At 42.1% G+C, this 26,867-nt stretch overlaps 1 protein-coding gene across 4 annotated transcripts in view; it reads left to right on the top strand.

Annotated features, from left to right (window-relative positions):
• Window positions 1–26,867, top strand: part of LOC139759098 (uncharacterized) — a 339,811-nt gene that overhangs the window by 287,802 nt on the left and 25,142 nt on the right. For all 4 annotated transcript variants that reach the window (XM_071681066.1, XM_071681058.1, XM_071681085.1 and 1 more), the window contains 2 exons: window positions 19,108–19,237; window positions 21,607–21,839. In XM_071681066.1, the coding sequence (XP_071537167.1) occupies window positions 19,108–19,237; window positions 21,607–21,839 (363 nt within the window). The remainder of the gene's footprint in view (window positions 1–19,107; window positions 19,238–21,606; window positions 21,840–26,867) is intronic.

Genomic DNA, 26,867 nt, shown 5'->3' with positions numbered 1-26,867 from the left:
GTGAGGCAGTACCCGGAGAGATTGGGTGTACATTGGCAAAATGTAAGAGCAAATGACGTGAGGGGAGTGTGTAAGGAATTGAATGTATTTAGGGAACCATTGGTGGCATGTGCGAGAGATGCACGTGGCATGAGAAAGGTGGGAGGTGGGTAGATTATGAAGGGTGGTGAGCGGTGGGATGAAGATGCAAAGTTGTTAGTGAAAGAGAAAAGAGAGGCGTTTGGACGGTTCTTACAAGGAAGGAGTGCAAATGACTGGGAAACGTAAAAGCGAAAGGGGCTGTAAGTCAAGAGAAAGGTACAAGAGTTGAAAAACAGGGCAAATGAGAGTTGGGGTGAGAGAGTATCACTGAACTTTTGGGAGGATGGTAGGATGTTTTCGAAGGAGGTAAATATCGTGCGTAAGACAAGAGAACAAATGGGAACATCGATGAAAGGGGCAAGGGGGGAAGTGATAACAGGTAGTGATGAAATGAGGGGGAGATGGAGTGATTATTTTTAAGGTTTGTTAAATGTGCTTGATGATAGACTGGCAGATGTCGGGTATTTTGGTCAGGGTGGTATGCAAAGTGAGAGAGTCAGGAAGAGTGGTCTGGTGAAAAGAGAAGAGGTGGTGAAAGGTTTGCGGAAGATGAAATCCGGCAAGGAAGCGGGTTTGGATGGTAGTGCAATTGAATTTTTTTAAGGTGGGTGACTGTGTTGTTGATTGGTTGGGAAGGATATTCACTCTATGTATGGACCATGGAAAAGTGCCTGAGGATTGGCGGAATGCATAAATAGTGCCATTGTACGAAGGCAAAGGGATAAATCTGAGTGTCCAAATTACAAAGGCATAAGTTTATTGAGTATTCCTGAAACAGTGTATGATAGGGTATTGATTGAGAGAGTTAAGGCATGTACAGAGCATCAGATTGGGGAGAAACAGTGTGGTTTCAGAAGTGGTAGAGGATGTGTGGATCAGGTGTTTACTTTGAAGTATGTGTGTGAGAAATACTTAGAGAAACATAGGGATTTGCATGTGGCATTTATTGATCTGAAGAAGGCTATGACAGGGTGGATAGAGATGCTTTGTAGAAGGTCTTAAAAGTATGCAGTGTGGGATGTAAGGTGCTAAAAGCATTGAAAAGTTTTGATCTAGATTGTAAGGCATGTGTACGAGTAGGAAGAGAGGAGAGTGACTGGTTTCCAGTAAAGGTCGGTCTGCAGCAGAGGCGTGTGGTGTCTCCATGGTTGTTTAATTTGTTTATTGAAGGGGTAGTTATGGAGGTAGATGCAAGACTTTTGGAAAGAGGTGCGAACACACATTCTGTTGGGGATGAGAGGGCCTGGAAACTAAGTCAGTTTTTGTTCGCCGATGATACAGCACTAGTGGCTTTCAAGTGGGAAACTGCAGAAGTTGGTGCCTGAGTTTAGAAAAGTGTGTGGCAGGAGAAAGTTGAAAGTAAATATGAATAAGAGCAAGGTTGTTAGGTTCAGCAGGTTTTTGAGGGACAAGTTAGTTGGGATGAGAGTTTGAATAGAAAAAAATTGGAGGAAATGAAATGTTTCAGATATCTGGGAGTGGACTTAGCAGCAGATGCAACCACGGAAATGGAAGCGAGTCATAGGGTGGGGAAGGGGGTGAAGATTCTGGGAGCGAAGAAACGTTAATGTGTGGAAAGAGAGAACGTTACCTCGGAGTGCGAAAATGGGTATCTTTGAAGGAATAGTAGTTCCAACAGTATTATATGGTTGCGAGGCATGGGCTATGGATGGGGTTGTACGAAGGAAGGTGGATGTGTTGGAAATGAAATGTTTAAGGACAATATGTGGTGTGAGGTGGTTTGATCGAGTAATTAATGAAAGGGTAAGAGAGATGTGTGTTGATAACGGAGTGTGGTTGAGTAAATAGAAGAGGGTTTGTTGAAATGGTTTGGACACATGGAGAGAATGAGTGAGAAAAGGTTGACAAAGAGGTGTGTCAGAAGTGGAGGGAACAAGGAAAAGCGGGAGACCAAATTGGAGGTGGAAGGATGGAGTATAAAATCATATTGAGAGATCGGTGGCCTGAACATACAGGAAGGTGAAAGGTGTGCAAGGAATAGAGTTAATTGGAAAGATGTGGTGTACCGGGGTCGACGTGCCGTCAGTGGATTTAACCAGGGCATGTGAAGCGTCTGGGGTAAACCATGGAAAGTTTTGTGGGGCCCGGATGTGGATAGGGAGCTGTGGTTTCGTTGCATTACACATGACAGCCAGAGACTGAGTGTGAACGAATGTAGCCATTTTTGCCTGTTTTCCTGGCGTTACCTCGCTGGTGCTGGGGGTGGCGATGTGTATGGTGTATGTATATATGGGTGTATATGAGTGGAAGAGTCATTTTTCGTCTGCTTTCTAGCGTTACCTCGCTGACGCGGGAAACGGCGATCAAGTATGATATATATATATATATATATATATATATATATATATATATATATATATATATATGTGTGTGTGTGTGTGTATGTTTGTATACATTTTCTTTCATACATATTCGCCGTTTTCCGTTTTAGCGAGGCAGCGCTAAGAAGAGATGACCGAGCCTAAGAGGGAATATCCTCACTTGGCCCCCTTCTCTGTTCCTACTTTTGGAAAATTAAAACAAAAGGGAGAGGTGGACTTCCAGCCCCCCTGATCCCTTCCCTTTCAGTCGCCCTTTATATATAAATATATATATATATATATATATATATATATATATATATATATATATATATATATATATATATATATATATATATATATATATATGTTAATTGACAGGCGCGCGAAAGAGAGACTTTTGGATGTTAATGTGCTGAGAGGTGCAACTGGAGGGATGTCTAATCATTATCTTGTGGAGGCTAAGGTGAAGATTTGTATGGGTTTTCAGAAAAGGAGAGTGAATGCTGGGGTGAAGAGGGTGGTGAGAGTAAGTGAGCTTGGTAAGGAGACTTGTGTGAGGAAGTACCAGGAGAGACTGAGTACAGAATGGAAAAAGGTGAGAACAATGGAAGTAAGGGGAGTGGGGGAGGAATGGGATGTATTTAGGGAATCAGTGATGAATTGCGCAAAAGATGCTTGTGGCATGAGAAGAGTGGGAGGTGGGTTGATTAGAAAGGGTAGTGAGTGGTGGGATGAAGAAGTAAGATTATTAGTGAAAGAGAAGAGAGAGGCATTTGGACGATTTTTGCAGGGAAAAAATGCAATTGAGTGGGAGATGTATAAAAGAAAGAGACAGGAGGTCAAGAGAAAGGTGCAAGAGGTTAAAAAGAGGGCAAAGGAGAGTTGGGGTGAGAGAGTATCATTAAATTTTAGGGAGAATAAAAAGATATTCTGGAAGGAGGTAAATAAAGTGCGTAAGACAAGGGAGCAAATGGGAACTTCAGTGAAGGGCGCAAATGGGGAGGTGATAACAAGTAGTGGTGAAGTGAGAAGGAGATGGAGTGAGTATTTTGACGGTTTGTTGAATGTGTTTGATGATAGAGTGGCAGATATAGGGTGTTTTGGTCGAGGTGGTGTGCAAAGTGAGAGAGTTAGGGAAAATGATTTTGTAAACAGAGAAGAGGTAGTAAAAGCTTTGCGGAAGATGAAAGCCGACAAAGCAGCAAGTTTGGATGGTATTGCAGTGGAATTTATTAAAAAAGGGGGTGACTGTATTATTGACTGGTTGGTAAGGTTATTTAATGTATGTATGACTCATGGTGAGGTGCCTGAGGATTGGCGGAATGCGTGCATAGTGCCATTGTACAAAGGCAAAGGGGATAAGAGTGAGTGCTCAAATTACAGAGGTATAAGTTTGTTGAGTATTTCTGGTAAATCATATGGGAGCGTATTGATTGAGAGGGTGAAGGCATGTACAGAGCATCAGATTGGGAAGAGCAGTGTGGTTTCAGAAGTGGTAGAGGATGTGTGGATAAGGTGTTTGCTTTGAAGAATGTATGTGAGAAATACTTAGAAAAACAAATGGATTTGTATGTAGCATTTATGGATCTGGAGAAGGCATATGATAGAGTTGATAGAGATGCTCTGTGGAAGGTATTAAGAATATATGGTGTGGGAGGCAAGTTGTTAGAAGCAGTGAAAAGTTTTTATCGTGGATGTAAGGCATGTGTACGTGTCGGAAGAGAGGAAAGTGATTGGTTCTCAGTGAATGTAGGTTTGCGGCAGGGGTGTGTGATGTCTCCATGGTTGTTTGATTTGTTTATGGATGGGGTTGTTAGGGAGGTGAATGCAAGAGTTTTGGAAAGAGGGGCAAGTATGAAGTCTGTTGTGGATGAGAGAGCTTGGGAAGTGAGTCAGTTGTTGTTCGCTGATGATACAGCGCTGGTGGCTGATTCATGTGAGAAACTGCAGAAGCTGGTGACTGAGTTTGGTAAAGTGTGTGAAAGAAGAAACTTAAGAGTAAATGTGAATAAGAGCAAGGTTATTAGGTACAATAGGGTTGAGGGTCAAGTCAACTGGGAGGTAAGTTTGAATGGAGAAAAACTGGAGGAAGTAAAGTGTTTTAGATATCTGGGAGTGGATCTGGCAGCGGATGGAACCATGGAAGCGGAAGTGGATCATAGGGTGGGGGAGGGGGCGAAAATCCTGGGAGCCTTGAAGAATGTGTGGAAGTCGAGAACATTATCTCGGAGAGCAAAAATGGGTATGTTTGAAGGAATAGTGGTTCCAACAATGTTGTATGGTTGCGAGGCGTGGGCTATGGATAGAGTTGTGCGCAAGAGGATGGATGTGCTGGAAATGAGATGTTTGAGGACAATGTGTGGTGTGAGGTGATTTGATCGAGTAAGTAACGTAAGGGTAAGAGAGATGTGTGGAAATAAAAAGAGCGTGGTTGAGAGAGCAGAAGAGGGTGTTTTGAAATGGTTTGGGCACATGGAGAGAATGAGTGAGGAAGATTGACCAAGAGGATATATGTGTCGGAGGTGGAGGGAACGAGGAGAAGTGGGAGACCAAATTGGAGGTGGAAAGATGGTGAGATCGGGAAAGATGTGATCGGGGCCTGAACATGCAGGAGGGTGAAAGGAGGGCAAGGAATAGAGTGAATTGGATCGATGTGGTATACCGGGGTTGACGTGCTGTCAGTGGATTGAATCAGGGCATGTGAAGCGTCTGGGGTAAACCATGGAAAGCTGTGTAGGTATGTATATTTGCGTGTGTGGACGTATGTATATACATGTGTATGGGGGTGGGTTGGGCCATTTCTTTCGTCTGTTTCCTTGCGCTACCTCGCAAACGCGGGAGACAGCGACAAAGTATAAAAAAAAAAAAAAAAATATATATATATATATATATATATATATATATATGTATATATATATATATATATATATATATATATATATATATATGTATATATATATATATATATATATATATATATATATATATATATATATATATATATATATATATATATATATATTGAGAGAGCGAGAGAGAGAGAGAGAGAGAGAGACTGTGTGTATATAGAGTAAATATATACCAGATGGCCTAACTGCCTGGTAAAGAGGTTAGCTAAAGATCAACATCTTCGTTCATCGTTCATGATAACCATCCAACGGAAGTGATCTCTAAGTTTCTTTATGTAAAGTATATTTGTAGTTTTGCTACGTATAACAGCAGCTGAGAGTTTTGTTCACTTTTCAATTTTCCGTTTTGTATATGAATATATTCCAATGCCGGTGTGAGCCCTTTTTTGACCTCCAAGCCTCAGCGTATCATATCTGGTCACATTATTCCTTCAGACCTGCTACATCATGTCTGTTTTAATACTCTCTCTCTCCGTACATATATATTTTTTCAAATATTTTTCAAAGTTTCATCAAGTCACAATGTTGTCTTCTCTTTTAGAGGGAAAATATACTGAGCTCCCATAATCTTTCCTCAGATCGCTCCTGTTTTTCATCCATGACGTTAACCTTCCTGCTCATCCTTTAATTTATATATATACATTTCCCAAGCACGTCTTGAGCTTGAGGATCATGTGAAGACCCAGATATTATTACTCCGTGCTTAGTAAGTGGCCTTCCTAGGGAGTTAGTGTGGTCTTGCTTGGACGATATATAAAGTTAGTGTGGTCTTGCTACTGAGATATAGAGAGTGAACGTGCTCTTACTGGGTGATATATATATATATATATATATATATATATATATAAATATATATATATATATATATATATATATATATATATATATATATATATATATATATATATACATAGTCATTGTGATCTTACATGGATAGGGATCAAAGTGTTATCCTTACAATTCAGTAGTTGGCGGACAACACTAAACATATCAAATATTACAACAGTTAAGTTTGTAAATAACAGAAGTTTTTATTGAATGAGTTTCTCCAACATTCAGCTTCCAGCAAACGGGTCAAGTCAGAAACTTGAGATTAATTGGTCCTTCTGACCATCAAAGAGCATCGCAAGGAAGGTCCCATGTGGCTGACCTGACACGTGAGACCCCATGACCTGCACATACAGCCCTCAGTCTCCTCTCTTCCTCCCTCATGGAGTTCACAGTTGTCGCCAGGATCTTGATCTTCCCTCTGTACATACATCATCATATTTAGTGTTTTAAAGATTTTGTTAAAATTAGTTCTATGAATTTGATGAATTCCGAATGAAGGTGAAAGTTCACTGCGTAAGTTCTGAATTTAGAATGAAAATGGCAATTGGAAATCTACTTTTCCAGCTCTCTTAAGAACAACGAACAACGGAATTAGAACAAGTAGAAAACGAAACTCATTAGTGCTAATTAATCTTTATACTTAATCGTAGTTTCTCGCGTTAGCGAGGTAGCAGCAGAAGCAGACGAAGCTGTTATGTGTGATCGACTGAAACCACAGCTCCCTGTCCAAAACACCAGGCCCTACATACCTTTCCATAGTCTTTTTCGGACGCGTCACATGCCCTGGTTCAATCCATTGTTAGCACGTCGACCCCAGTATACCATACCGTTCAAATTAATTTCATCCCAAGCACGCCTTTCACCCTCCTGCACGTTCAGGTCTAAATCGCTCACAGTCTTTTTCATTTCTTCCTTTTTTCTCCAACTGGTCTCCCGCTTCTCCTTGTTCCCTGTATTCCTGACATATATATCCTCTTTTTCAGTTCTTCCTCATTCATTCCTTCATATTTCCAAAACATTAACACACCCTCTTTACCTCTCTTAACCACACTCACTTTATCATCACACATCTCTCTTACCCTTTCATTACTTACTCGATCAAACCACCTTACACCACATATTGTCCTCAAACATTTTATTTCCAACACATCCATCCTCCTTCGCAGAGTCTTGTCTATAACCCATGCCTCGCATTCATATTAGTGTGCCTTCAAACACACTCATTATTGCCTTCCAGATAACGATTCCTTATCCATACATTCTTCAGTGCTTGCTCCCACTCTCCCAGCCTCGGGTTCACTTCCGCGTCTATGGTTCCATTTGCTGCCACATCCACTCCCAGGTATCTAGACACTTAAATTTCTCCAAGTTTTCTTCATTAAAAACATACACCCCTACTAATATGTCCCTCAACTGCGCTGAACCTAATAACCTCGATTTCATTCACACTTACTCTCAACTTTCTCCATTACAAGCACTTTCAAACTCAGTCACCAACTTCTGCAGTCTCACACTCGAATTAGCCACCAGTGCTGTATCATCAGCAAACAACTGACTCACTACCCATGCTTTCTCATACCCCATAGACTACATACTCGCCTCTCTCTCCAAGACTCCTGTATTTACTTCCCTAACCGCCCCATCCCTAGACAAATTTAACAACTATGAAGACATCACACACTCCTGCTGCAGACCAGCCTTCACATGGAACCATTTACTCTCCTCTCTTCCCACTCGTACGAATGCCTTGCATCCTTGATAAAAACTTCTCGCTAATTTTAGTGGCTCTCCTCCCACAACGCATATTCTTCAGACCTTCCTGAATAGCATCTCTATCAAAACTCTCAAATGCTTTCTCCATATTCATGAATGCTACATATAAATCCATCTTGTTTTCTAAGTATTTCTCACATACATTCTTCAAAGCAAACTCATGATCCACACATCTTCTACAACTTCTGAAACCACACTGCTCTTCCCCAATCTGATTCTCTGTATATACCTTCACCCTCTCAATCAATACCCTCCCATATGATTTACCAAGAAAACTCAACAGATTTATACTTCTGTAGTTTGAACACTCACCTTTATTCTATTTGCCTGTATATAGTGGCACTATACATGCATCCGACCTATCCTCTGGTACCTCACCATGATCCATACATACATTGAAAAAGATCCAACAAACCAATCAACTACACAGTCACCCCATTCCTTTATATATATATATATATATATATATATATATATATATATATATATATATATATTTTTTTTTTTTTTTTTTTTTTTTTTTTTTATACTTTGTCGCTGTCTCCCGCGTTTGCGAGGTAGCGCAAGGAAACAGACGAAAGAAATGGCCCAACCCCCCCCCCCATACACATGTACATACACACGTCCACACACGCAAATATACATACCTACACAGCTTTCCATGGTTTACCCCAGACGCTTCACATGCCTTGCTTCAATCCACTGACAGCACGTCAACCCCTGTATACCACATGACTCCAATTCACTCTATTTCTTGCCCTCCTTTCACCCTCCTGCATGTTCAGGCCCCGATCACACAAAATCTTTTTCACTCCATCTTTCCACCTCCAATTTGGTCTCCCTCTTCTCCTCGTTCCCTCCACCTCCGACACATATATCCTCTTGGTCAATCTCTCCTCACTCATTCTCTCCATGTGCCCAAACCATTTCAAAACACCCTCTTCTGCTCTCTCAACCACGCTCTTTTTATTTCCACACATCTCTCTTACCCTTACGTTACTTACTCGATCAAACCACCTCACACCACACATTGTCCTCAAACATCTCATTTCCAGCACATCCATCCTCCTGCGCACATCTCTATCCATAGCCCACGCCTCGCAACCATACAACATTGTTGGAACCACTATTCCCTCAAACATACCCATTTTTGCTTTCCGAGATAGTGTTCTCGACTTCCACACATTTTTCAAGGCTCCCAAAATTTTCGCCCCCTCCCCCACCCTATGATCCACTTCCGCTTCCATGGTTCCATCCGCTGACAGATCCACTCCCAGATATCTAAAACACTTCACTTCCTCCAGTTTTTCTCCATTCAAACTCACCTCCCAATTGACTTGACCCTCACCCCTACTGTACCTAATAACCTTGCTCTTATTCACATTTACTTCCTCCAGTTTTTCTCCATTCAAACTTACCTCCCAATTGACTTGACCCTCAACCCAACTGTACATAATTACCTTGCTCTTATTCACATTTACTCTTAACTTTCTTCTTTTACACACTTTACCAAACTCAGTCACCAGCTTCTGCAGTTTCTCACATGAATCAGCCACCAGCGCTGTATCATCAGCGAACAACAACTGACTCACTTCCCAAGCTCTCTCATCCCCAACAGACTTCATACTTGCCCCACTTTCCAAAACTGTTGCATTCACCTCCCTAACAACCCCATCCATAAACAAATTAAACAACCATGGAGACATCACACACCCCTGCCGCAAACCTACATATATATATATATATATATATATATATATATATATATATATATATATATATATATATATATACATGGATGGGCAAGTTATTAAGTCCCAAGAGGCTTGTTAGTCGCTAGTCCTCCCACTGAGCAATTAGAGACTCGGCCAGCCACCTGAGTCATCCCCGCTCTATCTCACACTCCAAACTTCCTGCTGGTGACAGCTGTGACGCCGCTGGGTCGTGCGGGAGTCCTCCTCAGGACGCACCACACACACACGAGTGGTGATGTACCCTCCCTCTCCTTCAGCAGTCACTCTGCAGCCATGTTCACAGCAGGTGTTCCCACCAGATCGCACACCGACCGGCCTTCGAGTTATGTCCCTTCAATGAATGAAGTCTAATTTTCACACACACACACACACACACACACACACACACACACACACACACACACACACACACACACACACACACACACACACACACACACACACACACACACACACACACACACACACACACAGAGGCGGAGTGGATGGAATATCATCGTCAGTATTACACATCAGGATCTCTCATCCGGGGCTTCTTCAGTTACGGGTCCACGGTCCGAGTATGGGCAGGCCAGGATGGCCTTCGTTGATGTGAAAAATTCACTCTCTCTCTCTTTATATATATATTGGTAAAGTGTGTGAAAGAAGAAAGTTAAGAGTAAATGTGAATAAGAGCAAGGTTATTAGGTACAGTAGGGTTGAGGGTCAAGTCAATTGGGAGGTGAGTTTGAATGGAGAAAAACTGGAGGAAGTAAAGTGTTTTAGGTATCTGGGAGTGGATCTGGCAGCGGATGGAACCATGGAAGCGGAAGTGGATCATAGGGTGGGGGAGGGGGCGAAAATCCTGGGAGCCTTGAAGAATGTGTGGAAGTCGAGAACATTATCTCGGAAAGCAAAAATGGTTATGTTTGAAGGAATAGTGGTTCCAACAATGTTGTATGGTTGCGAGGCGTGGGCTATGGATAGAGTTGTGCGCAGGAGGGTGGATGTGCTGGAAATGAGATGTTTGAGGACAATGTGTGGTGTGATGTGGTTTGATCGAGTAAGTAATGTAAGGGTAAGAGAGATGTGTGGAAATAAAAAGAGCGTGGTTGAGAGAGCAGAAGAGGGTGTTTTGAAATGGTTTGGGCACATGGAGAGAATGAGTGAGGAAAGATTGACCAAGAGGATATATGTGTCGGAGGTGGAGGAAACGAGGAGAAGTGGGAGACCAAATTGGAGGTGGAAAGATGGAGTGAAAAAGATTTTGTGTGATCGGGATCTGAACATGCAGGAGGGTGAAAGGAGGGCAAGGAATAGAGTGAATTGGATCGATTTGGTATACTGGGGTTGACGTGCTGTCAGTGGATTGAATCAGGGCATGTGAAGCGTCTGGGGTAAACCATGGAAAGCTGTGTAGGTATGTATATTTGTGTGTGTGGACGTGTATGTATATACATGTGTATGGGGGTGGGTTGGGCCATTTCTTTCGTCTGTTTCCTTGCGCTACCTCGCAAACGCGGGAGACAGCGACAAAGCAAAGAAAAAAAAAATTATGAGTGTGTGTGTGTGTGTGTGTGTGTGTGTGTGTGTGTTTATAGTTAGATGCTTCTCACTCCCTCTCACCACTTCTCTCAGCAGCCAGGTGGCTCTCACTGCCTCTCACCATTCCTCGCAGCAGCCAGTTGCCTCTAATTGCCTCTCACCATTCCTCACAGCAGCCAGGTGCCTCTAACTGCCTCTCACCATTCCTCACAGAAGCCAAGTGGCTCTCACTGCCTCTCGCCATTCCTCTCAGCAGCCAGGTGCCTCTAACTGCCTCTCACCATTCCTCACAGAAGCCAAGTGGCTCTCACTGCCTCTCGCCATTCCTCTCAGCAGCCAGGTGCCTCTAACTGCCTCTCACCATTCCTCACAGCATCAGGTCCACTGTGTGCCCGCCTCAGCACTTCAAAGGCCATGATCTCCTGCCACTGGTTCCCGCGTACCCCAGGCCAACCCTGAGTGCATGACACGCCTGTTTTGTTCTCTTTGTTCTATGGAAAACCCTCCAGTGTTCTGTGTAATTGTTCTCTCTTTGTCTCCTTTCCACTGAAGTCTTGTGTGTTTTTCCCCGACTCTCGTCTGTGTTTGTTGATTTTCTGTTTATTTCCTCTATTGTCTTCTAAGTTGCTTTGCTGCAGTGGTTCTAATTCTAAAGATTTGTGAATAAATTTGGCACTTGCCATTGCGTTCAGTAAAACACTTAAAGAATAAACTGACTTTTCTTCTGTTCTATTGATTTACTCAGCGAATTATTCGTTCCCTCGACTACTAATTTGTTCAGCAAATTGTCTACTGGTCCACAGAACTGTTATCATGTCAGCTTTTCAATTATCTTAAACGTGTGTTAAATCATGTTATAGACACAGCTGCACACGACACGGATAAATGAACTAGGCGTTCAGTTATCCATCCGTCATACAGTGAACATCATGAACACCTCTGTGTCAGCTGCTGTTCCCAGTAACATAATTGTAACTTTTACCATGAGCAGTGTGGGGGCTGATCACATGAGGACCATGAGCAGTGTGGGGGCTGATCACATGAGGACCATGGGCAGTGTGGGGGCTGATCACATGAGGACCATGAGCAGTGTGGGGGCTGATCACATGAGGACCATGTGCAGTGTGGGGGCTGATCACATGAGGACCATGAGCAGTGTGGGGGCTGATCACATGAGGACCATGGGCAGTGTGGGGGCTGATCACATGAGGACCATGAGCAGTGTGGGGGCTGATCACATGAGGACCATGAGCAGTGTGGGGGCTGATCACATGAGGACCATGAGCAGTGTGGGGGCTGATCACATGAGGACCATGAGCAGTGTGGGGGCTGATCACATGAGGACCATGAGCAGTGTGGGGGCTGATCACATGAGGACCATCAGCAGTGTGGGGTCTGATCACATGAGGACCATGAGCAGTGTGGGGGCTGATCACATGAGGACCATGAGCAGTGTGGGGGCTGATCACACGAGGACCATGAGCAGTGTGGGGGCTGATCACATGAGGACCATCAGCAGTGTGGGGGCTGATCACATGAGGACCATGAGCAGTGTGGGGGCTGATCACATGAGGACCATGAGCAGTGTGGGGGCTGATCACATGAGGACCATGAGCAGTGTGGGGGCTGATCACATGAGGACCATCAGCAGTGTGGGGGCTGATCACACGAGGACCATGAGCAGTGTGGGGGCTGATCACATGAGGACCATGAGCAGTGTGGGGGCTGATCACATGAGGACCATCAGCAGTGTGGGGGCTGATCACATGAGGACCATCAGCAGTGTGGGGGCTGATCACATGAGGACCATGAGCAGTGTGGGGGCTGATCACACGAGGACCATCAGCAGTGTGGGGGCTGATCACACGAGGACCATGAGCAGTGTGGGGGCTGATCACACGAGGACCATGAGCAGTGTGGGGGCTGATCACATGAGGACCATGAGCAGTGTGGGGGCTGATCACATGAGGACCATGAGCAGTGTGGGGGCTGATCACACGAGGACCATGAGCAGTGTGGGGGCTGATCACACGAGGACCATGAGCAGTGTGGGGGCTGATCACATGAGGACCATGAGCAGTGTGGGGGCTGATCACATGAGGACCATGAGCAGTGTGGGGGCTGATCACACGAGGACCATGAGCAGTGTGGGGGCTGATCACACGAGGACCATGAGCAGTGTGGGGGCTGATCACATGAGGACCATCAGCAGTGTGGGGCTGATCACACAACAGAGTATCACACTGACTGAATATAACATATATTAATACCGGGAGTAAATTCATATAAAAAACAGAAGACTAAAAGTTTGTGAGTGTGGAAAGCCATGTTATAAAGATTAGCATAGCGAAGCGAAATGAATAAGTGACGCGAATATCACCAACGACCAAGTGCCTTTTCATGACCACACTACATTTCCAATCATTCACAACATTTTTCATTTTATTCAACAAGCACTTAATGCTTGAACGATAATTTACTAAATATAAGTAAATTACTTATATACCGTTTTGCTTTTAGTCGATTGCTAATTATGAAGGGGTCATCAAACGTTTCCGGAGCAATTAACTTGGCTAATTGGACCCAGTGCAAGGAATGGCAAGGCATGCTAATTCCCCAGACGAACCTTACCCATTGAGACAGCAGCCAACCCGCTCCCCATCTACCTTCAGTATATACATTTATCAATTTTTTTGTTTTTGTTTTTGTTTTCTTTATGACCAAAGAGTAAACGTTCTTTGGAGAATTATATTTAATATGAAAGAAAACGATACATGTAGACACCCCACGACCAGACTTTCAGGCTAGTCCACGTGTTGACAAGGGCCTTTCTAAAGGCTCCGCTATTTCCAGTAGCTGGGAAATGTAGACTCCTTGGGAATGAGAAATCTTTTTGACTCCCAGTGATACAGCCTTGCTAAAGGTAACTTTTCACTCGCCTCGCGGAGTAACTTCGAGCGGAGTGGCGGCGAGAATGGATGAAGGTAGCATGTATGAATATGTACATGTGTATATATATATGTATACGTATGTATACGTTGAAATGTATAGGTATGTATATGTGCGTGTGTGGGTGGGTTGGGCTATTCTTTCGTCTATTTCCTTGCGCTACCTCGATGACGCGGGAGACAGCGACAAAGTATAATATATATATATATATATATATATATATATATATATATATATATATATATATATATTCCTTCAAGTCCACGGGGGAAAGGAAACGATAAGTTCCCAAGCGCACTTTCGTGTAATAATCACATCATCAGGGGAGACACAAGAGAGAAATATAACAGTCAGTTGATAAACAATGAAGAAACGAAGCTAGGACACCATTTGGTAAATAAGTGACTACCCGAATAGTGGTCGGGTGCGTTCGAGTCTGGCAACAAGCGTATCATCAAGTTATTATTTGGACAAGGGGAATTGTTTACAAATTTTATTAACAATAAAGCTATCCAATTTGTATAGACCTTCACTAATATTTATGTTTCAATTACTTGTGTATTCAATAGTAGAAAATTCAGATATATTTCTCGTGGTACAGGAGTTAGAGTTAATAACTGAGATGGCGTTACTCCAGTAAATACAATGATCATAGTTTTTAACATGATTAAACAAGGCTGTTGATTCTTGTCCCGTTCCTATCCTATATTTATGTTGCTTAAGTCTAACAGAAAGATCCTTACCAGTCTGACCAACATAAAACTTATCACAATATCTACTATAGATGCCTCAGATAATACTATTTTCCAAGAACAACGAAAGAAATTGCAATGGAGATATAGTCATGCCTGAGATATTTCTGTTGTTGTTGTATAGTGAGTCACATGTTTAGGGAACGTTTCCTGTGACTGGAAGTTAGCCAATGTAACACAGGGATCTCAAAAACGATGGTTACCATGCCATATGATTACCCTCTGACGTCAGCAGCTTGTAAACTTACGTGTACCATTACTTGATACAAGTCTGCAAATTATCTTGAGACTCACAACCTAATCATCATGATACTCACAACCTAATCATCATGAGACTCACAACCTAATCATCTTGAAACTCACAACCTAATCATTTTGAGACTCACAACCTAATCATCTTGAGACTCACAACCTAATCATTTTGAGACTCACAACCTAATCATTTTAGACTCACAACCTAATCATCTTGAGACTCACAAGCTAATAATCTTGAGACTCACAACCTAATCAACACTTCTCAGCATAGATTTCCACAAAATTGCTCCTACCTGACAGATATACTTGATATATTTCATGATGTGTTGTGATATACTCATTGTGAATGATGAAAGTAAATTCATTGATGTCGTCTAGGTAGATTTTATACCATGAAAAAACCTCTCAGAGGTTAAGCATAGATAGGGTTGTAGCTCAGTGGTTAGGAAAGTGGTTGACTGGTCGTAAATAATGAACAGTGATTAACAGTCTGCTATGATGCTGGTAACAAGTGGTGTGCCACAGGGATCAGTCTTGTGACCACTTCTCTGTCTCATATATATAAATCAACAACCTTAATAATGGGTTGTAAGACGTCAAAACTCGCAGACAATATTAAGCTGGGAAATGAAACCACAACAGAATCTAAACATCTACAACCGCGCAAGCTAACATAGACTCACTAATACCCTGGACTCACACTTGGCAAAGACTCAACAACTTCAAAGTTTTACAAAACGAGAAGACAAAAGACTTTTGTTAAACTACACAAATTATGTGAGCAGCGAGACTTGGTTGTAATAACCTCTGGTGACCTAACATTGAATAATCGGTGTGTAGGAACAGTGAAATACGTGAATATATTTCCAGGCATTATAGACAAGGTGTTTGAATTATGGTCTTACAAACAAATCCTCTCTCTCTCTCTCTCTCTCTCTCTCTCTCTCTCTCTCTCTCTCTCTCTCTCTCTCTCTCTCTCTCTCTCCATTTCACTGGTGCGTCTCCACTGGGAATATTACGTTCAGTTTTCATCATCATATTTGAAAGAAGACATGAAGAGAAGAAAGAGAGAACAGCTTCGAGATACCAGAATGATTCCAGGTCTGAGAAACTGATTTGTATGAGAGCCGACCAAACGATATGAATCATTTTAGCTTAAAAAAGAAAATGTTAAAAGGTGACTTGATGAAGGTATTTACAATAACGAGACTTTGATAGCATCCACTTCACTCGTAATAATGAATACAAATTGGTGGGATAACATTTTCCTTTCAATAAGACAAAGTGCTATTTTTTCACTAAGAATGTTAACACATGGAATGATATAACATTATACTGAAAGCAAGAACAATATACATGGTTAAGAATACACAGGACAAGTATTTCGCAATGAATCCACATGTGACATTATTTGCGCCTCCTTGAAATTAACAGGTATTTCTCCTTGAGTCATTCGTTTGCTTTCCTGCTTCTACAACACTAACCTCAGTGTTACTGATCTCTTCCACTGTCACAAGCAGCTTGGAAATGATCCACTGGTCTGTTGATGTCTGCTTTCCTGTGCATTCTTTCATGCACTGCCTCTTCCCTGGTCACAGACTCATAACTTGTATGTATTTTCAAGCTTTGGCTGCAAAACATCTTTTATTTCAGTCATCATCATCATCATTGTTACCATTATTTTATAATTATTATCATTACTATTGTTATTATTATATTATTGTCACCATTATCATTATTATCATTATTATTATTATCATTATTATTATTATAATTACTATTATTATTATTACTATTATTATTATCATTATTATCATTATCATTAATATCATTATTATCATTATCATTATCATTATTATCCTTATTATTAGCTTTATTTTCTTATTGTTTTATTACCATTGTGATTATTATTATTATCATTATCATTACTATGATTATCATTATTATTATTAATTATCATTACTATTACTATCATTATTACTACGATTATCATCATTATTATTATTACTATAATCATTATCATCATCATTATTACTATTATTATCATTATCATTATCATTATTATTTCCATTAGTTTGTCATCGTTGTTTATTATCATTATTATCATTATTACGTTATTATCATTATTATCATTATTATTATCATCATTATGATTATTATTATCATAATTATTATTATTTCTTTATTATTATCATCATTATTTTATGATTGTTATTATCATTATTATAATTATCATTATTATTATTATTAGTATTATTATCATTATTATTATTATCATTAATAGTACAATTATTACTATTATTATTACAAAAATGAAATACGCCTCACTTTCTTTGGGTAAGATGTAACTGTTGAATAGACGCTCGTTTGAGAATATCATTAAACTTGTAAAATGAAGAAGGTAAAGATCCAAAGATTAGCCGTGGAACAAAGGAAGCAAACATCGTAGCAGGTAACACAGCAGTTGGCAGATCACCAGGCAGGGAACGAGGTGAAGACGTCCTCAATGAATGGAAGATCGTCTCAATGGAAGGCATCAAAGGACGCATGTGAGAAGAGCCTTTACCAAATGGGTCGAGGTGACTAGCGAAGTGCCACAGGGATCTATTCTGAGATCACTTCTCTTCTTGATCCACGTGAATCACTTGCCAGAAGGTATGGACTCCAACCTGAATAGGTTTGCAGATGACGCTGAAGTGAGAATCGTGAAGGACCTGCAACAATTTACCAGGACGTAAATGCAAGGGAATGAGGATGGGTCACAGCGGAAGAAGGCCTCGATATATCTATCGTCTAGCAGGAAATAAGCTGCAGGAATCTGTGTGTGAGAGGGACGTGGGAGTTGACATCGTCCTAAAATACAACCGGAGTCTCAACCTAGGAGAACAGTGCAGGAGACCAACTGGCTCTGGCGAACAGTACAAATACATTGAGGTGAATGATGAGGAAGTATTTAGCAAGATCTTTGCATTATACATAAAGTCAAAACTAGAATATCTTTCTCAAGTTTAGCCACTGCACCTAAAAGTGTCCAAGGAGTTGATAGAGAAGGGATGGCGGAAAAAAAATGAAGATAGTAACCAGACTGAAGAGAGCTGAAGTTAGAGAGAGAGGCTAGAGTCCTTAGAATTGCCCACCTTAGAAGAGAGAAGAGTGAGGGATGACCTGATCAAAACCCTGAAGCAGACTGATGACACAGACTGTGAACATTTCTTCAATAGTTAGGACAACGAGAGGACATACTATGAAGAAAACAGCATACTATGAAGAAATGCTTTTTATAGTCTGGTAGTGATGAATTAATGGAGTGAGATGAATAAAGACGTGGTTAATGCTCACATTATATAGATATCTAAGAGATTGTATGATATTATAGAATGTTCAAGGGGTGGTGGTGCCCCACGTGTGTAAACCCTCCTTCCCGTACACTACAAGCAGGTAATCACACACACAAGGAACTTGGGAGTGTAGCTATCCTTCCTCACACTGTACAATTAGAATTAGGTCATTCCGCAAGCAATCCTTATCTTAACAGCCCAACAAGTACTATGACCTTACCCTTTATCCATTGTACTACCAACCTCTTCCCTGCTCATGATATTCATTAATCATCTATGACTACACAGCAGTCATGACTTCTTCCAAGAAAAGAATACAGATTACCTCTTCCTCAGCCAGGTCATTAATCAAACCCTTCCTAACGCAAGCCATGAACTACCCCCCCTTCCTGGCAAAGGCCACAAAATAGCTCCCTCCCGCAACAGGCCACTAACAAGCCCTCTCCTGCCGCAGACCACTAACAAACCATCTGCCACAGACCACTATCAAACTCTCTCCTGTCACAGGCCACTAACAAACCCTCTTTTGCCTCAGACCATTAACAAACCCTCTCCTATCACAGGCCACAAACTACCCTATCTTGCCAGATGGCACTAACTACCCCTTCCTGTCGCAGGTGGTACCGGGGGTGTGTCCATCGTACGACTCACGGTGCCTGAGGTCGTAGAAGCCAACGCGTCGGAGGTCGTCCTGGACTGCGACTACCAAGTGGACGAGTGGGAACGACCTGGCCTGGTCGTTAAGTGGTACGTGGAATATTTGGGTAGTTAAGTGATGGGAAGTATTATAAAGAACTTTGAGGAACAACCCATGATCAACACTGTACAACCCTCTAACAAGGTACTATACAACCTTTGACCCTTAAAGATCAGGTCAAAGGCTTTTACATAATACCCAGTGGTCGTTCAGCCGTTTTCAGGCTTTGTGCCGTGTTGCTCATGGGTCGTACCGTCGTGTTCAAGGGTCGTAACGTCATGACCATGGGACTAACTAGTGAGCAGTATGATTAAGTGGTTAAGGGAAGTTAATGCAAATAGGTGACTGAAGTGAGGATTTAGTTATGGAGGAAGTTATGTTTGTTGCTTGTTGGATCAGTAAATAAGGTCAGGTCAGGTGAAAATCAGGTCAGGTCAGAAGACAGAAAGGCTATCTCTCCAGTACTGATAGTTAACTAGTGTTGAGGTAATGCATGTAGTATGTGAAGTTGTTACGGAAGTAACTTACTCGTAATGAGGTAGTTATTCGGTTAGAGGATAGTTATGAGGTATGAAAGGTAGTTAGTTGAGTGTGAGGGTTGTGAGAGCAATAGGTATTTACCAAGGGACAGGTAGTTATGTAAGAAGTACTAGTTACATGTTGAGTGAGAGTTATGTTCGGCCTGGGGTAGTTACATAGTTAATGGGGTAGATAAAGTGCGTTGATAGTAGTGAATGGTGAGTGTGTTGGTTATGTAGAGTAAGGTGTTCTCTGCCTTCCCTACCAGGTAGTTATGTCGTGAGGTAGTTAGAGGCGTAATGAGGAGGCCGGTAAATAGGTCAATGGATAGTTTATAAGATAGCTGTACCCACAATTTTTTTCATTATTACATATTCTTATATTATAGTTGTTTGTTACTTTGTGAAGTTATATGTGTAAATGTTAATGAGTATATTGATTAATAACTAAGGAACACATCAAATAACCAACTTCTTCACAGACAATTAGTGAAGTAGATCTGTAACTAGATGAATAATGCAAACATTTGATTTGCTTTAGATGGACCAAAAATTCCACCTAATCTTTTCTCCATTACCTGAGGATCCTTCTGAACTGAGTGATGTGAAAAGCCGTCATTACCCACAGGATGGAACACATTCTACTTTGTGCTAACTTTCTGGTCCTACCTCGGGCAGAGATGAAGCTAGAGTCGGATCCTGAATCATTTGAGGATTTAGGGAAAAGTACTTATCTAGTCTCCTCTTAATCTTATGTGTTCAGTTGCGGTGATGAAGAGAGCAATAGTGAGAACATCCTTAAGCATGAATCACAAGGACTACCTTCAAGATAAGCTTAAGTGAAGGAAAGAGCTTATCTCTGGAGGAACACTGCTTCCCATTAAAGATAAGAGAGCAGTAATGGGTGGTGTGTGTGTGTGTGTGTGTGTGTGTGTCTGTGTGTCAGGAACCCGTGATGATGCAGAGGTCAGAGGTGAGGTGTACACCACTCGTCCTGCTTGTTAGACCATGAGGGAACTCTTTCAGGTCGTCAGAGTGGTGATAACGAGGCCAGTTGGGTAATACGACACAAAGGGTCAGAGATTTGTGACATTTCAGTGAGTCGACCCGACACAAGGCTACGTAAATCTTTTGTCAGTTCCTCGCAGTTTTCCATATTCAGATGTAATACTTTCCAAATTACTTTTACGAAGCTTTCTGTGTTGTGTTAGCAAGCACTCCTGCCTGCGCCCGCCATGAAAAGGCTTCACAATAACAAAACTTGCATCGAAATAATTTCATTGTCAAAAATTCATTGTTTCTCCTGAACTGGCTTTATCAAGACTTATCTCAAAAGGACTTTTCTCTCTCATGTGTCGCATTTTACAACTGACTCTAACAAATTTTGAAGTTAATTTGTCTCGAATATTTTCTTTTTCCTTAAGTTAGTGGCGTATATAAGTCCTACACCACAATGCTTTAGTCTTCAACCTGCAGGAACCTCAAGAAAGGGGTTCTTATATCTGTGTGTGTGTGTGTGTGTGTGTGTGTGTGTGTGTGTGTGTGTGTGTGTGTGTGTCCTAGAATCCATGTATTGTACCATACACATATGGTCGTCACACCCGGTGTACCATGCACATGTGGTCGTCACACCCGGTGTACCATACACATGTGGTCGTCACACCTGGTGTACCATACACATGTGGTCGTCACATCTGGTGTACCATACACCTGTAGTCGTCACACCTGGTGTACCATACACATGTAGTCGTCACACCTGGTGTACCATACACATGTGGTCGTCACATCTGGTGTACCATACACCTGTAGTCGTCACACCTGGTGTACCATACACATGTGGTCGTCACACCTGGTGTAGCATCATGTGTAGTGAGGGTACATAGAGTGTGGTGTGTCCTCAGGTATGTGGACAAGATCCACCTAGTGTACCAGTGGATCCCTCCGCGGCGCCCCCAGGCTCTTGGTGTCCTCAGCGGTCGCGTTAACACCACCTACCAGGCCTCGGGCGATCCCTGGGCTGCTCACAGGGCAATCTTCATCCCCCGCCCGGATCCTACACTCTCCGGTCACTACTCCTGCACCGTCAGCACCTTCGAGGACGAGGACACACGCACCGCCCACCTCCTCGTCTGGAGTAAGTTCCTAGTCTTGGCTCAAGGTCCTCCTCGTCTGGAGTAAGTTCCAAGTCTTGGCTCAAGGTCCACCTCCTCTCAAGTAAGTCTCCTGTCTTGCTCAAAGTCCTTCTCGTCTGGAGTAAGTTCCCAGTCTTGGCTTAAGGTCCTCCTCGTCTCAGGTAAGTTCCCTGGTCTGGCTTAAGGTCCTCCTCGTCTCAGGTAAGTTCCCTGGTCTGGCTTAAGGTCAGTATGCTGATTCTGTTTGCTTGTGTTATAGATTTAGTCAGGTGGAGATAATTTAGTGTGACATTTCCAGACAGCTGCTCTGTAAGCTAGAGTTTCTTGTCTCATGAAAACAGCAAGACAAGGAGTCATAAATCTGTACTGAATGAATCAAACCAGGACAAAGGATTACAGTCAAGGCTTGTATGAAGATATCAAACGTTGCCAGAGAAATAATAAAGTATCTAAGAGAAAAGATGTTCTTCGACAAGTTGTTGAATTATAGAGTAAATATTATGAACAAATGAACACTGGTATGTTAAGAGGTTTCGTGCAAGAGAAAAAAGGAATTCAAAGCTTTGAGACAGGTTTATATATGTTGGTTGGGAGTGTTGCTTCATCCATGGTTTCATGGAGATGAGTCCTCATTTATCTTTTATGGGGACGTTGCTTCATCTATCATTCATGTGGACGTACGCAGGCTCTAAGAGGGGATTTTGACCCACCTATGTTTTCATGTGTGTGTGTGTGTGTGTGTGTGTGTGTGTGTGTGTGTGTGTGTGTGAGTGTGTGTGTGTGTGTGTGTGTGTGAAGGGGGGGTTGCGTCACATATGTGCTTATGAATGTTGCTTATTTCGCTTCACGTATGTTGCAAAGATAACTTTGCCATACATTTTCTGAGTGTATTACTGTCTTCGAGACCCGTCCATGTAACACTTTCAGAAAGTTATTTTCAAAGTAAGTTAGTGTTCATCTCTATCATGTCCCGGCTGCCTGTTCTTCAAACTTTATTATAGTACTGGGTATTGAGATATACCGAGGACATGGGTGAAAGTCAAGGGAAAGGGAATGAGAGTGGCGTTCTTAAGCTGTAGGATGATATGAGATGAAGAAATGCAGGATAAGGCCAGTGCTATGTTATCTTGTTGACAGAAACGTTTGTGTGATCAAAAGGTTGGCGAATTGGCTCACGTGAACAGCTGTTTAGCAAACTAATTCATGTTATCAGCTGTTTGGCCAACCACCGCAAGTGAGCCACTCTTTGCAGACCACCTCAGGTGATCGAGCTGTTGGCCTGTTCACGTAATGATGTTTGGTCGTGGGAAATATAGAGAAAATGTGATTTCTATAAATTAAAGAAAAAGCTACGTTAGAGAGAACAGTGTGGGACCATATGTGAGTCAGATATCTTATATTATCCCCAGTTAAGTAATGTAAGTGTTCGTGAAATTTAATTGAACTCTTAATTCCAAAAATTTTCTGAGTTGGTGAATGACAAAGTAACACAACAAATCGGGGATATGGACACTGAAGACGTGACAACAGTTCAATGTATCATGAATAAATGAAAAATTCATTTCCTGTTTTGATTACATTCAACTGCACTCATCTTTCTTCATTTCTATGACCCTGACCACTTCAACTCTGTTCAACCGTCAGTTATTTGAATAACACAATGGAATTAATCAGAAAAATATTTCAATTCTGCAAGTTAAAGATAACATCAAGTCTTCACAATATATAACGTATACAGATCATGTATACACGTCTCTTGTGACGCTGTGGACGAGATAACAGTTCATGATAACAGTTCCTGAGGCTTTAAGAACAACCTTGTTATCACCTCATATGTTCTGAAGTGTTGAGAACATCTGCGTTAATTTCTCAGATGTTTTGAAGTTAGATCTATGACTTTAAGAATTATGGACGATGACGTGTGTAGAAAGATGTGAAGGGGAAAAAAACGGGAGAACGGAAAGTTTAAATGAGATAACAGGATTGAGGAAAGGGAGAATGAAGTAGAGACATAAGAAAGGCGCCAGATATAGGTAGGAAAAAGGTAATTGCAAATGAATGAAAGGATAAGAAAAGAGAGATGGTTAGAAAATCTTGATGATTATGGGATGTGGTTGAGGATGGCTCAGTAGGAGCAGGAAGGGTGATAATGATGGAAGGGAAGAAGAAGAAGAAGAAGGTGTGTTGAGAAAGAGGAATGCTGAAGAGGAGAAAGAGAACCAGAAGATGACAAGGTCAGACAGTCTTGTGAGTCTGGGAGAATCAGAAGGAACGTAAAACACAAGAGAGAATTAGAAGACTGGAAGAAAATTAAGGGAAAAGATGAATAATGGAGAGGGGAAAGGAGAACGTAGAGAGAGAGAGAGAGAGAGAGAGAGAGAGAGAGAGAGAGAGAGAGAGAGAGAGAGAGAGAGAGAGAGGTCCTGTGTAACATATGGTCAGCAACAAGTTAATCAAGACACACATAGCACTGTGTTGTACCTCAAGTGTACATAGTGACGATATTCTCGCCCTTGAGTGAGGAGAAAATATTCTTGACCTAAAACCTGGACACGTTATTAAGTGGTCATAACCAGCTGTAGGGGGAAACAGCTGGTGTGCAGAGGCTGTTACCGTCTGGGAGGAACAGCTGGTACCTGAAAAGAACAGCTGGTACAGCTACATAACAGCTGGTACATAGACAGAACAGCCGATGTGGACAATCGCTGTTGTCAGGGTTGAGGGAAGTAATCAGTTTGCATGGTGTAAGGCCAGACGACTCCCTGTGTGTCTGCTTGTTACATGGTAGAGAAGCGTAGCAGAGACGAGTGGGACAGATCACAGCCGCTCTGTGTGTGTGTGTGTGTGTGTGTGTGTGTGTGTGTGTGTGTGTGTGTGTGTGTGTGTGTGTGTGTGTGTGTGTACACATTTGGCTCCACTTTCTTGAACATCAGGAAATCTTGTCATGATTTTCCCCCTGGCCGTGTGGTGACACGAGGGAGGGGAGGGAGATCTGGACTCATACTCGAGGATCAGAACGATGCATGATGTCATAAGACGAGTTACTCTCCCACCAGCCCCCACCAGCCCCCACCAGCCCCACCAGCCCCACAGCCCCAGGCCCCAGCCCCACATTACACCATGGGACCTAAATTCAGGGGCACTGGGAGACATCTCCGCTGTACGGGAGAGTTAGACAGTCTGGGAGAATTACCCAGTTTAGGAGAGTTTCAGAGTTTTGGTGAGTTACGCAGTTTAAGTTGCACAATCTGGGAGAGTTACAGAGTTTGGGAGAGTTTTGTAGTTCGGGAAAGTTCCACAGTTTGTCAGAGTTTCATATATTGTGGGAGAGTTCCACAGCTTGGTACAGTTCTGCTGTTCTGGTTACTGTCACTCTTTGTGATAGTGACACAGTTTGGGGAAGTTCCACAGTTTGGTAGAATTCCTCCACAGTTTGGTAAAGTTCCACTACAGTTTGAGAGAGAGTCTGGCAGGTCTGGTAGAGTTCCACGTTCATACGACTGGGAACCATCAGCCAACGTGTGAGGGATTGTGTTGCTGGATGTATCAAGAGAGAGAGTGTTGCTTGACACCACTGATGGTCCGTCAGTATGTTGAGTGTCCGATCTGAGATCATACGTGAAACCTCCCCGATCATCCAGGTCTCTGGTGGTTATCGAAGGAGAGAGAGACAGAGAGAGAAGAGAGAGAGAGAGAGAGAGAGAGAGAGAGAGAGAGAGAGAGAGAGAGAGAGAGAGAGACAGACAGAGAGAGACAGAGAGAGAGAGAGAGGAGACTATCATCATGAGATACGAGCAAATGGTTCCAACATTTGAAGTCCATCATCAGAGTACATGACTCCCGCTGGCAAGACCTGCTCATGTATATTTCTCTTGCTGCAACATTACAATATGAGAAGGTAAAAAGACTTTGTTTTCGGAGAAGCGTAAACATCCAGATTATAATCTATATTGTCAACTGTATCTGATGTTTGAAGAATAAATTCACTTTGGGTCGTTGTAAACTTTGCATTAGCAGTTTCATGTTTGGTTTCACTGTTCGTTCTATTCAGATGGAAATCATATTTGCATCATCAGTTTATCATCGCAAAGACTTCCTCGACGCTGGATGATCCAGCACAAGTGTTTGCTATACATGTTTGATAAACGTTTTTGATATATGTTAATGTTACGTACGAGTGTTTGATATAAGTGTGTGATATAAAAGTATATTCCATAAGGGCTCTATATGAATTTTTGATATAGGTGTGTGAGTAAGTGTTTGGTACGGGTTCGATATGTATTATGTAAGTGTTTGGTATAAGTGTATCGTGTAAGTGTTTGACGTAACAAGCCCCAAGCAAAGTTATCTTGGGTAAGATATAAAAAGAATTAGAGAAAATTCAATGTAGAAATTAATCATGACTCCGCAGGTGTTTGTAGAAGTGAATCTTAACATTAGAAAGCTTATAAGAAGAGAGGAAGACGAAGAGGCAAAGATAATTCTACAGCTCTGATGTTCGAGGGGAAAAAAAAAAAAAAAAGAGTTATCATAACGGTCAATCCTCGAGTGGCCCGAACTCCAAAGAAACTGTGGGAATCAGCAGCCAAACGTGTGCCTCGGATCCCAAGCTTTTGTGGACAGAACACGAGCAGAGAGCTCGTGAGACCAGTGACCAAACCGGTACCTGGAAAACAGAAAGAGAGAGAGAGAGAGAGAGAGAGAGAGAGAGAGAGAGAGAGAGAGAGAGAGAGAGAGAGAGAGAGAGAGAGAACATCGTGGTGTACAGAAAGGGAAGGTAGGAGAGGAGAGGTGATGCCAGGGATATTAACAAGACGGAAGGATTTTGACTCTACTCCGGTTACCAGAGAGGTGGAGGGTGAGCCACGCCAGATGTGTGAGCAGTGCTCCATACTATGTCATCAAAACATGTGTAGATATCAAACATCTGCTCACAAGATGAATGATCACAACACCTGCACAACACTGCCAGCTGTGGGAACACAATGATCACAACACCTGCACAACACTACCAGCTGTGGGAAACACAC

The sequence above is a fragment of the Panulirus ornatus genome, chromosome 2, assembly GCF_036320965.1.
Source record: "Panulirus ornatus isolate Po-2019 chromosome 2, ASM3632096v1, whole genome shotgun sequence".
Classification (NCBI taxonomy): Eukaryota; Metazoa; Arthropoda; class Malacostraca; order Decapoda; family Palinuridae; genus Panulirus; species Panulirus ornatus.
The sequence above is the reverse complement of the archived record's forward strand: the minus strand, read 5'-3'. Positions and strand labels throughout refer to the sequence as shown.